Source organism: Sorghum bicolor, chromosome 7 (assembly GCF_000003195.3).
Source record: "Sorghum bicolor cultivar BTx623 chromosome 7, Sorghum_bicolor_NCBIv3, whole genome shotgun sequence".
In the NCBI taxonomy this organism is placed as follows: Eukaryota; Viridiplantae; Streptophyta; class Magnoliopsida; order Poales; family Poaceae; genus Sorghum; species Sorghum bicolor.
The window spans coordinates 11,222,935-11,237,945 of record NC_012876.2 but is presented as its reverse complement, the minus strand read 5'-3'; the positions used below and the strand labels follow the sequence as shown (position 1 = coordinate 11,237,945).

Sequence of the window (15,011 nt, the reverse complement as noted above, 5' to 3'; positions counted from 1 at the left end):
GGCTATAATGGGGGAGTCTGCCGATGACCATGGTAAGAAGTCTGCCGATGACCATGGTAAGGAGTCTGCCGATGATACGGAGGAGGAGTCCGGAAACTGCTGTCGGTTTATGGAAGAATTTTAGTTCGTCACGGGAGACAGCTTTGTTATTTCCTTATTTATTTAAGTTGTTTTGTATACGGATTCCGTGTAATTTGGAATTCGAATTCTAGTCGTGTTTAATTGTAGCTCTTTGAGCAGGGTATAAATATGAACCCTAGGGCCTTGTAATGAGATGAATCTATCAATCAATCAAACACACGTTTTTACTCATATTCCAGCATCTATTTTTCGACGACTTCGTCATACTTTTTCTCTTTTATTACGAGTTCTTAGGAATTCGTCGACTTAAGCTTGGCGTATTCTCGAGTTCCGCGTGAGTACCTCTTAGCCGTGACATCCGGGCGCATCGCTGTTGTCAGGACTAAAGTATTCGAGTTATCACCTTTGCCGATAGTAAGGTCAAATCGGCTGGCACGCCTTAACGTTTGAATCGGGTATTAGCCCTTTGTGTTTGCAGATCAGTTTTGCATCAACAAATTGGTACTGCACATTTAATTCCACACTATCAGGCTACCACATATATCTAGCTGGTCTCTTCGTACATCCAGTTATCTTTGGGCACCTTAAATGACCACGATCCTCCCTTATTTCAAAAAAAAAATCTGTTAGCCAAATTAGCAACGCTAACATTTGCCTAAGTTTCTTATTCAAATGTATACATTAAAAGCTTTCTTTAACCAATTACATGTGAACGTAACACATATAGTATGAAATATGCAAAAGGGATGATAATCCTTCTCATTCTGTATTAGTTCATGTCTTAGTGTTTTCAGCAATTATCTTATGGATCGTTTATAATAGGGAACTCTTTGTGTTAGATTCCAGCTATTGTACATCTGACAGGACCGGAGTACAGGACTCTTGGTGTATTCATTCCATTCTTGACACCACAATTAACATGGTTTCTTGATTGCTTCCAAAAGTGTCGACTGTAAAATGTAGGATGGCACCTTAAAAATCTGTACATTAATTTTTTCCATCCAAGAAATATCTTCCAGATATATTTACATGGTGCCCAGCTAAAAATGACCAAAATACACCATGCATCCACACCAATCAAAAATATTCCTTCATATTAAAAAACTCTATATAAACCACTGTGTACCATATTGCCTGACAATATAATCTCCAATTGCATCTGTTCTAGCTAGAATGTTGATAGCCAAGAAAAAACTTGTCAAGTAGCTTGGTGATGGTGAAGGGTAAGTCGACCAAGGGTAGGCAAAGGATTGAGATGAAGCGCATCAAAGGTGAGGAGGCACGGCAGGTATGCTTCTCCAAGCGACGCCCAAGCTTATTCAAGAAGGCTAGCGAGCTTTCCACCCTATGCGGTGCAGAGGTTGCTGTTGTCACGTTCTCCCCTGGTGGCAAATGCTTGTCATTTGGCCATCCCTCTACTTTGTCTGTTGCTGACCGCTTCCTTGCCGCGCATACTTTGGATGGCCTCACCATTGGAAGTGATAGCCATGGTACTCAAGGGTTGACCGGTAGTAGTCAAGAGATGAATCAGCAGGTTATGGAGTTGCAAAAATTAATGGAGACCGAGAAGAGGAGGAAGGAGATGCTAGTAGACGCTATGGATAGGGAGAGTGGGGGGCCTGTAATGCAACTGTTGAATGCCAATGTTAGTGCATTAGGGATACATGAGTTGGAGCAGTTGAGAAAGGAGCTTTGTATGGTACAAGACATGGTTAAGGAGAAGTCCCACGAGATGCTGCAAGATGCCATGCAAACAAGAAGGCTGCCACCACAACCTCCTATGCATATGGCAGCAATGCCCTGGCAAGTTTTGTCTGGTGACCAGAGGGCCGGAACCATGTATACCACTGTTCCCAGTTCGAGCAGTGGACCATGTGAAGGGCTTCACGCCAGCTCTCTGCTCCATTGTTCCCATGGTGGTCTTGGCAATTACTCTAATGGTCAATATGGAGGCTGATCGCCATGTGTTGTAGAAGACAGATTATCATTTCCCCCTATTTTATTTCGTAAAATAAAGAAGTTATGATTCGTAAGGCTAGATACACATAATCATTTCCCCTGCTATCTAGTGAAGTATTTCTTGTTTTTAATGTTTCTTTGAAACATTGTTATGTTTACATCCTGATACTATGATGTAAGATGATGGTTTCACATCCATATAGTTTATTTTTGAGAAATAATGTAAGGATTCTCTTTTGAATTAACCATCTGCAAAGAATTGTTGTGTGAACTAGCCATAGGGGCCACCGCTCTTCATGTCAAAAAAAGGAAAGACATGTGAATGTTTTACAGAACTGGTGAGCCTAGCAACGTTATAAGTTTGCACTTGCGCCGCTCATATTAAGAATGATTTAATGGGCCCAAGCACATGACCATGCTCCTTGAGAATTCGGTGTGTACGTACAGCCTCTGTTTCAGAAAGTTTGTTGTTCTACGTTGTACTAGTAACAACTAACCACAGTTCTCAGCGCCATGTGGCGACTCGAGAATCTGTTCTCTCCTGGCGACTAGGGTTTCCGTTCCACCTTCGTGCTTGGACTGGATCCTTCCCCCTTGATCTGAGCCTTGACTCCACCATCGCGTCCAACGTTTGTGTCCACGTTCAATTCTCCAATTCGAGCCTAGCCTTGCCGAGTCTCAGGTCGCCAGGGGGCCCTAGGGTTTGTGACTGCGTCATTGGTCGCAGGGATCCTTTGGATCCAGAGGGTTATGGGGGTGTCGGGGTTGATGGAGAGAAATTGAGGCTGATGGATAATGAGAAGATGGGCATCAAGATCGAAGGCATGAAGGCAGCGATCTATTGGCCCGGTGGAACTGCAGGCGGTGGCAAAAGTCCAGGCTGAATAACCTGTCAGGGCCATTGCTTTGGAGCTATCTCTTGGGCGGGTCTGGTGTCTGTTTAGACGAGTGGACTGCAACGATGAGGGGGAGAACTTGTTCCTCTTTACCTTTCTGCTAGGACCAGGGGAAGAGGAGGGTGCTGGAAGATGGTTGTTGGATGTTCGTGAAGGATCTGGGTAGTGATGGCAATTTTGATAGAGAAAAAAACAATAGATGAGGTGGAGTTCAACTTCATCCTGGTATGGGTGTGGATCACAAAGATGCCGCTCGGGCTGATGAACAGGGCAGAAGGAGACATGAACGGGGCGGTTCTGGAGGTTGATGCTGATGATGATGATATGGCAGTTGGCCAATAAATGTGAGTTAAAGTGAAGATGGATATCCCTAAACTGGTTTCTAATGGTGACCTTGGAATGGGTGATGAGGCGACCGAGAAAATGAAGTGGTGTCGTCCTTAGTGTATGAATACCTCACAGATTTTTGCTACACTTGCGTCTTAATCAGCCATAACCGATAGGCATTGTGATGTCCAATTAAAGAAACAAGCAGTCCAGAAATTCAGTAGAGCTTTGCGCTTCATCCCGTTGAAAAATAATTCAGGGAGGAGTTCAGAGGTAAATTTGTTGAACAGAGGCCGCAGCTCCCGTGGAGAAGCTCGAGGGGGAGACGAGCAGGCGGTTCTGGGAGATGGCGTTGCACTGGCCAGGAGGGGAAGTGATGCTGATAGCTGGCATAAAGCGGAGAAGTCGGAACAGGAGGAGATTAGCAGCCGGGAGGAGCAGGAAGTGATGAGTCCTCCAAAGGTAGCAAATGGAAATGCTCCAATTTAATCAAATATAATTCCTAAATGATTTTGAGGGTCTATAATAAGCACACAATTTTTTTTTGCATTCCACAGCAATGGGTCTACTATAAATGGCCAAAATAAATGGGAAACTTGGATTAATCCAGAACAGTGGAGTGGCAAAATTAAATGTGCTCCAACAAGCCTAAACTTTACCATCACAATTTCAGCAGCATTTAATTCAGTGCATGGTCATAGATTGTCGAATTTACGGAGTTGAATTTAGTTCCGCTATTTTTATCAACAAATTTGGTCTCTTTCCTCTTCTATAGCGTATAGGGTCCAGAAATTCATAAGAGTCATCCTATATATGTTTTTCCATCGTTTCTTTTTAAAAAGTATGATTTGATATGGTATGAGTCATGGTATGACAACAAAATCAGGTATAGCTTAAACTTGTTCAATTAAGCTTTAGTTAGTTTCCCCAAAAAATTAAATTAAGCTTTAGTTACTGTTATTTTTTTATTTGCTAGAGACTTTGTTATGTGCTATTGCTCGATGTGGCATGATATTGGGTGTCATGTTGTTTTTGTTTTCTTAACAATTCTATGCTATTTCTATCATAGCTATAAAAACCCAACGGGTAGTTTTAGTATAATTGTATCTAGGATTAGTAAGCTAGATATTGAAAAAATGAAAAAGTGATATGGCTTTACGAAAAGGTTCTAGCAAGATATGTTTTCATATATTGGTGAAAAAGCGAAGACATATATACACTCTCCTCTAAGTGATCTGTTGCCAAGGGTTGAGCCAGAGCAAGTCACTAGGGACTATAGTAGCAACTTAGAAGAATAATTTGTTATTGTTAATGAGGGATTATGGCGGATTAACCAATACTCTTCTATCAAAAAAAAGTCATCGGAATCCATTGATCAGACCAAATGACAGAGCTCTGCTCCGATGTGCAAAGTTTCTGCTATCTCTCCTTTATGGCGAAATTTTATACTGATGTCACATCCACGTTGTCAAAATCTATATATATACTTTCTTAAAAAAAACTATATATGTTTATTGCATGATGGCACGTCAAAATACTCCTATGTAGGAGATGCTTGCACTTGATGAAATGTTGGTGGAAAATACAGTGGATGTAAAATACAGTGGGCGTGATATTGATGAAGTACTTCTACATACCTTGTATTACCTGCATGCTGTTCTGCTAGTGTCGTTGGAGATAATGGTAGTGCAACCTTGTAAGTCACTGACAAAAGCGGCTAGGTCCAAAGTGATCGTGCTTGACATATTTGATATCTGCTGTCATGAAATGGTTTAAGAAATATATATTATTTAAGAGCACAAATCAACAAACCAACTCGGTCGCAACACTGACTTTACCACGAAATTTAACTGGATACAAAAAAATCAAAGGAGTGGAATATCAAAAACTGGATACAAAAACATTCTAATCTACGTTAAATTCTGCCTTAGAATACTTCAAACCTTAAAATGAACATGTGTCTTCTCTTTTCCCAGAAAAAAGTAGGACGAAGCTAACTTAGGCATGACCATGCTATAATAGCATGCCGCAAGCACGAATCTGCTCTGCTGAATGGTCCGGCATCCACCTCCTCATGCCTTGCCCAAGTGGTGAAATGATGCCTCTATCGCCATCCTGAATCACAACACACACGTGAACAACCCCATCACTGGCACCATCCAAATACCTTTCCAACCACCTAGCATCCAGCGTCCACACCCTCCCACCCCTACCACCGTCTCGACCACCACTGTTAGTCTTTCGACCTCCCCTAACTTTTATTTAAAGACAAAGAACACATAAAGCCCCAACACTAAAATCCTATCCGCAATCCTAGCTTAGGGTCATCAGATCTGCTCGACTTGTTGGAAGAGGCTTGGGGTTGCCATATCCGCTCGAGTTATGTGAGGAGGAGACCTCATACCTCGGTAGCCATGCATTTAAGGGGGAGAGGTAAAGATGAGTAAGATGGAGAAAGGTGGAGGAAGATGAGAGGAACAGATTGCATGGGAAGAGACAAGGTGGGCTCACACGCCGCCGCCGCCGCTGCTGACTTGGCCTCTCCCATCGTTTCGGTAGCATGCCCACCACAGCGCTCCAACTGCAATCTCGACCGTTACCAATGCTAATTCATCTTCTCCCTAAACATCCAATAATATTAGAGAACACATAAGTCCCGAACCCCAAACCTCAAAACAATAACCACTAACCTGGCTCGCAATCACCAGATCTTCTCGACTCAGAGGTGGAGGCTTAGAGTCGCCGAGTCTGCTTGACTCGTCATTGGTGGTGAAAGGATCAGCACCCCCGCCGCCATCATTGGTGGATGGCGGAGATGAGAGTTAGCCCTCGTGCTCGCATATCTTCCTATGAGAGGGAGAGAGATAGGTAGGAGATGAGAGAGCTAGAGGCGTGGCGGCTAGTGGGAGATGAGTGTGAGTGAAAACCCTAGCTAGGTGTTTATATAGTTGAGGGATTCTGGGCTCCAATATGGGTCAGTTGGGCTTCACACCCCTTAATGGAGGTGGACCTCTCAGAAAATGGCCTCCATTTCTAAGGCAACCCTCTTAAGGGGTCTGCCTTCAAAAATCAATTTTAAGAGATGGGCAAAATTTGACCTCTTGCGTAAATAGAACATTTGCCACCATAAATCCATTTTATGAGATGGGCAATGTTTATTGCCTTCATAAATAAAAATAATTACCTCTAAAAACCCGAAGGTATTTTAGGATGTGGTAGCCTTTTGTGACCGCTTTATCCATTAATGTTTGGGTAGTGTATCAAAAACCATTATTGAAGCAGTGAGACCATGTTCCTTGGTAGCCATGGATTTGAGGTAGAGTGAGAATTGTGGAACATGAAGAAAGGTGGAGGAAGGCAGGAGGACTAGTTTGTGTGAGAAGAAATAAGGTGGACTTGCCTACTTCTGGAACGATTGAATTGGCCTCTCCCACCACTCGATGGGCAGCAAGGATGCCACCCTCCCCCACCAGTTTCATGATTGTCACCATGACCCATCGCCTAGCCTCCCGAACATTCCTTCACAACAAGAAAACACAAAAATCCCTAACCTCCAATCTTGAAATCCTAACCACTGACCGAGCTCGTGGTCAATGAATTCGCTTGGCTCACCAGGCTTGATTTGTAGGAGGTAACCTTAGGTCTTAGGCAGCCCCAGATTTGGGGGAGAGAGGGGTGAGGAAGATGGGAGGACCGGTTCACATGAGAATAGATAAGGTATGCTCACCTGCATGCATGTTGTGCCTAAAAACCACACAATGCTAGGGTTAAGCCACCTTTAGCATAAGAGTAATCTTTTCACAGACCAAAAAATGTAGGAGTAATCTGGTCTATCACAAAAGCTAATAAGGTAGACAAGCATGTGTTAGCTAGAGTGTTAGCAAAGGATGAAAGAAGAGCAGTTCCCAACTTTTGAATAAAAAAGACATAGTTGGTTGGCCACGGTGGATCCCTTGCACAATACACATAGTCATGTGAATGGCATGCATCTGGTCGAGCACTAGGAAGGGAGGAAGATACCTAACTATTTAGTATTAGCACTTCCTTCTTCTTTTCCTAAAGTCCCCATGTTTCCCTCCTCCACAACTACTTTGCTCCTTCATCTCTGATCACTTAGTCAATCCTAGGCATGCCAAACTCCATTATGCTTTGCGTGGTTACATGCAATGCAGAAAATAAATGGCTAGTAGCCCACACCAAAGTGGAGGGCCGATCGACTGATCCACCACCAGCATCCATCTATCATGTATTGGGGAGATGGACATGGAGGATGGTGGCTGACCGACGGTGCACCTATAGTTCATAGGGATGCAGGCTGTGAGCTCACCATGTATGGAGTTAGTGTTTTCTAAACTAGACTAGTAAACTTATAGGAATGTCATTCTTCTCAAGGAAGATGATGGTAGCATCCAAAAGACATGAGGATTTATACTGGTCCAAAGCAAATCCCTATCCAACCTTAGGATGATCGAGAGCACGTTTCTCGCTTCAATGCTCTGAAGTTCTTACAATGGTGTTGCACGAATGGTGGAAGATGTAGGAGAGCTAGAGCTAGGAGATGGGCTTCCCAAATGGGAAGCTTTAGGAGCTCTATTGTGGTGAGAATGTTAAGAGTAGAATGTGAATATGATGGATGAATGGTGCCCTGGGTGCCTTTATATAGAGATTAGGGCTATGGCACATACAAAGATGGAGGTTCTACTAACCATGCAATCGTGAGCCTGAGTGTGCTAATATAAAAGAAAGTATATGTCATTGCTGATATTCATAGCTAGGGAGTTGAGCTTATGATGATCGGATGACACAAAAGTCTACAAAGTTATATGTGCAATGTGAGAGTGAAGCAACTCGACTATGATAAAGGTACTTATAATTGAAACTTAGTGATGAAACCAAATTTGGATCAAGAGACTCGATGCAGAAGTTTTGAAAGCCTATATGATGGGTAGTGCATACAAAGGTTATAAGCACTAATCCCTAGCGTCCCCCAATCAATCCCATCTTAAGAGGGGTAGTACCTTGATATCATGGGTTAATGCATTTTTAATTCATCATGAAGTGAGAGTTGTCTATTAAGATACCCCACAATCATGATCATCTATCCTTGCTCATGTTACTGATGATGGTCACTTGAGGACAGGAAGTGTAGTATCCCATAGATCAGGAGCCCTGTATGATGCCTCTTGTTATGTGGGAAGAGACCGACAATCCCGCAACTGAAGGATGTTATGAGTACAATAAGGATGAGTACTATTAAAACAACACTATTAAAGAGCAAGTCATGAGTGAACCAAGTCAGAATCCACAACGATGAAGGTGAAAAAGAAAAGCCTGTAAGAAGCCTACTCTTGGAACTAAAGTGCAGCAAAACTATATCAATGGAAGACTGAGCAATGTGGATATGAATAACATTCAAGGAGCTACAAAAGTGGTGGGTGGCTATATTTAGGTAGACTCAGTACAAGTTTTTACACTATTTTACCCTAGTGCTCTGCATTCTTTCATTTCCACCAATCTGGTAAAGTCGATCTAGAGGGTGAAGTGTCCAACGAGGAAGCCTTTGTTAGTTCATACCCTTGTGGGAGAAGTACATGCAGATTAGGTTTGCTCAAATATCAATCTAGGCATAAACAAGGAAAACTACACTGTAAACCTCATTGCTTTAAAGTCACATGGTATTCTAGTGGTTCTTGGCAATCAATGGTTGTGTGCACACAATGGAGTGATCCATGGTACCTAGTGCACAATGCTCTTAATAACACCATTAGGGAAAAGAATTGAGTATCACGGTGGTCAACTCCTACATTAAAAGGCAAATGCAAATTAAGTTATCATGTCTTTGAGTTGTAAGTCAACAAGTTAGTTGCCAAGATGGTCTTTGATCAATTATGAATAATTGTTACTCAATGGAAATTTTGTTCATGAGGTGTGACCTCGAGACATAAGTGTTTAAGTTTGGTATGCAAATTGTGAAGTTGAAAGAGTTATCAAGATCTTTTCCTGTTTCCCTTTTTGGAATCTAACCCTCTTCAAAATTTCGAGGACGAGATTCATCTTCAGGGGGGTATTTGTAACATCCTAAATTTTGCTCTTTTGGAAGTAGATGAAAAATAATTCAATTTGTCATTTTTTTGCTCATGGAATATAGGGAAAATAATATTTTTCATTAAATTAAAATTTATCATAGGACTTAGTAACATGGTTGTGTATTCATGCTGGTACATTTGATTTTTGAGATGGAGTGGTCTTTGACTAAAATTCAAAATGCTTCCAAACTGATTTTTTAAAATGGATTTGAAAATACTTTGAAAATAAATGAAAAAATAAGACAAAAATGAAAACTCTCTCCTCTCTAGAATTCGGCTCGAAGGCCTTCCCATATTCCCACAGCCTGGCTCTGATCTTCCTCTCTCTTTCAGCCTCATTCCCCTTCCCCTCGGCCTAGCGTTTGGCTCAGTCCAGCAAAGTCATGGCCCACTTTGCGACAGGCCAAGGCCCGCTCGGATGCGCCACTTCCCTCTTGCTCTCACTGACTAGCTCGGCCCCATCTCTTCTCTCACGCCCGCTGGGACCCACATGTCCGTGTCTTCCTCCCCTTTCCGTCCTTCTTCCTCGCGTCGTCCTCAAGCAGGACTCGATAGGGCATCAACCGAATCCTAATCTTTCTGGAATTTTTTGCTAATGCACGCACCAAGCCGCTATAAAGATTGGTGCCCTCTCCCGTGACCCTTTTTCCCATCCGCAAACAACCAGAGGTGCCCTATCTTCGTCGTTGACTTTGTTTGGCTCTCGGTGAGCCCAAGCTTGAATCGCCACCGAGAACGCTGCAGTCTTCTGCTCCATTGCCTCTGTGAGTTCGTTGCCAAACTTTGTGATGTCCTTGCGGAGCTGCCGGTCCTTTTCTTCATTTTTTTCGTGCTTCCAATGCTGCACTAATCGTCACCGAACTCGCGTAGGAAGCCACTGCCCACCATCCTGCGTGGTCCGCCCTCTCCATGCTGTCCTCGTCGTTGCTTTTGCTTTTGGGTGAGTTCGCGATCCTCTTCTCTTCGTCCCTATGCCCTTGGTTTTGCGAATGGTGAACCGTAGCATCAAAACCACTAACTCCGGCGAGGAGCTTGGCTCTCTGGCCATGGCGCTACCGTGAAGGACGCTGCCGGCTATCCGTAGGACCCTGGATTGATTCTTGACCATTGGATCTAAAATCAATGTTTAGGAGTAGAAGATAGCCCTTCATATGTCTTTTTGTTAAAGAGCCCCAGAAGTTTTTATATATAGAACCCGCAGTCCAAAGCATATTACAAAAAAATGTTTCTTGATTTTGAAAACGTAAAATAGCCACTTTAATTACAAAATACGTTTTCAGGAAATTACAGTTTTGCCACTGGTTTATTTAGCTCATAAAATATTTGTTTTAACTCCGATTTGACACGTTCAAATTGCGTTAGATTCATTTTCACGTAAACTATATGTTAGTAACCTTGGTTTACCAGTTTGCAATTTTTTAATTTTGTTACCCTATTTAATTAATTATTTTTCTATAGAAAATCTTAGAAAATTTATATCTTCTCCGTTTTAGCTCCGATTTCGTGATCTTTATGTCTGTGTGTTCGTAGAGATGCACAAAATCCTATTATAAGCTTTTCTTACTGTTTTGCTACTGTTAGTGTACTTTTCTAATTGTAGCTTTGTTTGCTTCGTGTATGTTTGGTCTCGATTGTTTGTGTGTTGATGATTGGTGATCGAGTATAGTCGGTGAGCAGTACTTCGGTAATCAAGATCAGTACCTGTACGACTAGCAGAATCAGCAGGAGCAACAGAAAGCTTGGATCAAGACTAGTATAACTTGGGACTATCCTTGTTACATAGATCAATTGCATGTGTCCACCTTGATAACTTTAGTGAAATCATAGATGCTTTGATATCATGAATACATTGATACCTTTTTATGTGCATTGGGGTAGTTTTTTGCTAGTGCTGAACTTATGATCATGATAGTTTAACATGAATAATTGAGTATGCAATAAACAATAAAATAAGCTTTTTAGCAACATGAACATAAAGCGTGAAAAGAACTCTGGCTCTTGCTGGATTGATCTTGACCCTCCTTAGACTTATCCCTTGGCAAAAGCTGGGATAACTCATATAACCATGAGGGCTATATGCTCTGGCTTTAGCTCCGTATGAAGAACGTATCTAGCTTGTTAGAGGTTACCCAAAAGGGCACTAGAGGGGCTTGCCATTTTGGGTATAGTGTGGCCTCTGTCCTTATGTGTATAGGTTGTGCGTCATTGTGTCATTTGAAAGAGGGCTCTATATTTGCGCGTCAATTGGAAACCTTGCGGCCCTAACTTGTTAGATGAACTTTTGAAAGGCTTCAAAGTGATCCTAGGTGACGTCCCTTGGAAGGGGGTTAATAGACTTGCAACCTCGGACGAAGGGGTAAATCATGACTCATGGGTGAAGATGTCCAATCTCTACAGAGTTTTAAATCTAGTATACTAGTCGTGGCCATGGATACAGGCGGCCCAGAAAACTAATAGAATAGGTGGCCACTGTTTAATGATTATTAATGATGATGAATGATGGTTTATTATGTTGTTTATGTGTTATTCTTTATTCCTGTATACATTGATCATGTGCTTATGGGATTTAAATATGCTACTTTGACATTTGCTATCCAAATATGAACATGTTACATACATATAAAAGCTAAATGCAGTCAAACCAGTGTCAGCTAATTGAGCCTCAAGAACCCTAGGTTATACTTGTTGAGTACGATATGTGCTCACTCTTGCTATTTCCCCCACACCTCAGGAGAAGTTTTGGGCTTGTGATCAACCAGTCAGTTTGGATCCTGTAGAGTGAAGTTAATAACCAAAGTTTGAAGTTATCTTCGGTTGCTTGGTACCTAAGGTTATCTTTGATTTACTATGTACGTTATATAATTTATACATTGTCTTTTGATATTACCTCTTATTTGTAGCTTATTTGTAGCTATATGTGAGATTTGACTTCTAAAACTCACATACAGTGTATATTTGGTTTTGTCTTTAAAATCGAGTATTACATTGTGTGTTCAAGATATCTATTTGATCATAATTAATTTGGAATTGGAACAAGATTTGTCTTAATATTACTTGTTGTCGGCTGTATTTTCGAATCCCACTGTTAAGTACATTAAGTTAAGCTTAATTAGATTCAAATTTGATCATGATAAAATAGATATATCTTGTTCATGCTTCATGGACCCTAGATATACTTCAATGAGTAGCGCGTGCGTGTAGATTCGATTAAGATATTGAATAAACTAGTAATATGTATTGAATTTATTAAAACCTGCTGACCTTTAGACCAGGTGAATATAAATTTAATGCATTTATAAAAACAACTTGTTAAGACCATAGGCCTTCAGACCAGTCTTAGTAGGTTATCGTTTATTGGATAGATGAGAAAAAAATAGACAGCGTAAGCTACCTTTTCTCATATAAACATCGTATCGACTAATTAGTCGATCCAATCATTTTCATAATACGATCATACAATTCGCTTTGAAGAGTATTTAAATGACTTAAATCATGATACAACGTTGTGATAGATTAATGAATATTGTAATTATCTTGTCATTATCTAAGCATTGTTAGGAGTTGACTTTTAGTCAATTTCCTCGGATCAACAACTACTTTAAGCCATTGGTTTTGGAACTGCGTGGCAGCAACCAGCAGCTTCCACAATTTAATACTTGCTTTTTCTCCTAGTCAATTACAGGTCAAATTGACTGAGGGCCTTGGAGTGTGTTACACGTGAAGACCATTTTTGCGCTAACACTTCTATTGATTTTAGGCTTTGGAAAGGATCAATCAAGCTTCTTCGGCACTGGAGAGGCTGTTTTCATCACGAAGAGCTTGGAGGCCAAACTTGCTACCCTGGGAGCTGACCTAGACTTGGAGTGTCATGATCCGAAGACTGCCGAGGACGTTCTCTGTGCCCAAGTCAGAGGCAGATAAGAGAAAGGTGGAACCTATCAATGAGTCCCAAAGGACCTTTCCAACTTAGCTGAGGTTCAGAAAGAAGAGTGCACAGGTATCAGGTTCTTTTTATCCGTCTGGCTTCTGACTAGGTTCCTCTTTCTTCTGACTAGTTCTTGGAATGGATATGGAGAAACTCATGAATAATGTAGAGGAAATGAAGATGTCTCTCCAAACTTCTCTCTATAGGGCCGAGGAGGTAACTACTTGTGCCAAATAGGAGCTTGCTCTTGCCGTTCTGATTAGGTGAGGTGCTGGCTGAGATCTTGTGCAAGCCATGGAAACAATCATGGACTTGCAGGACAAGCTGACTACCTCCAACCAACGCTTCATCATCAGTGGCGAAGCTCCTCAGGACCTTGGAGGATGGCCAGATGACCTAGGGAGATTTCATCTCGCTGATCCCTGCACTACTACACAATGAGGCATTGGTCGATGCCCAAAATCGCCAAAAACCTTAGCCTTTTTGCGGCCCGGTGCTAAATGCCCCTTAAGCACCGGTTTGTAACAAGGGCCGGTGCTAAAGGGTCCTGTCCAACGGCTACTGACAGGTGCTGTCGGGGCAGGGACCCTTTAGCACCGGTTCGTGTTACCAACCAGTGCTAAAGGGTCTCCTTTATCACCGGCCGGTGTCATGGGCCGAGGCAAACCCTTTAGCACCGGTTTGTGCCCTAAACCGGTGCTAAAGGTCCGGTTTATAGGCCGGCTACCTTCTCCTCTCTGACCATTCGAAACCGAGAGCACCATTGTTGTTCTTAGAGCTTCCATTTTGTTGTTCTTGCTTGTTCTTCCTTTGTTCTTCATCTCCGACGCCCATCGTTGATCTTCTTCGACTCCATCATCGTCTCTTCATGCTTGGAGGTGACTAACTTCATCCTTCCTTGTCTTTTTTATGTTGTTTTTGGCTTGTGATTTTCCCATCATTTCTAGCTCAAATCCACTTTGTTATTTTGAATCATTCACTTGAATTAGTATCCATATATATATTTATCATATTTCATGGTTGACCTAGTATTAATGTAGTTTGCAAAAATGAATTTTAGTATATTTAAATCTTTTTTCTTTATATATATATTAGAACATGAGAGGATTAGAATTTAGTTAATGTATATAGTCTACAATAATGATCTTAGAAAGTAGGATAGTTCAAATTAATTGGTTTGTTAATATCACTTGATAAGTTTCTATTACTACATAATATTCATTGTATAATTTAGAAAATTTGTTGAAGTAACTAGACAAATAAAGGATATTATTAGGTTCTTCTTTAATTATACATGTTTACTAGAAAATGTGGAATTTGTAATTGTTTAAAAATTGAGTATGGATAGTAGATGGCAACCGTGATCGGGTCTTCGATCTCTCAACGGGTTCAAAAGCGATACCGGCCGGAACTCCCTCTCATTACTTGTGGCAAGTGTGGGCAGAAGATTGTGATGGAGTACAAAGTCTCGAAAGAGGGAGTAAACATGGGTCGTATATTCTACAAGTGTCCGGATCGTAATATGAGTTATTTCTAGACATTTCTTATATATGTGCTTATTTTTTTAAATGATATTAATTAAACTTTTGATTCTCTCTTTTAATTTCAGTGGGACGGTACCGGCAGATGTACAGGTTGGTACTGGGAGGAAGAATACATTCAACACATCAAGAAATCTTTTGCACATGTGGTTGAGGCTGAAGGTGATGAGGCAGTGAGCCGGCAAAAGGAGTTCAA

At 41.5% G+C, this 15,011-nt stretch overlaps 1 protein-coding gene across 1 annotated transcript; it reads left to right on the top strand.

The window, feature by feature from the left end:
• On the top strand, positions 1,295-2,038 carry LOC8086095 (agamous-like MADS-box protein AGL29). The gene has a single exon (XM_002445221.2). The coding sequence runs from the start codon at positions 1,295-1,297 to the stop codon at positions 2,036-2,038; it is 744 nt and encodes a 247-aa protein (XP_002445266.2).

Coding starts and splice junctions, on each gene's coding strand:
- LOC8086095 (XM_002445221.2), top strand. CDS start 1,295: ATGGTGAAGGGTAAGTCGACCAAGGGTAGGCAAAGGATTGAGATGAAG.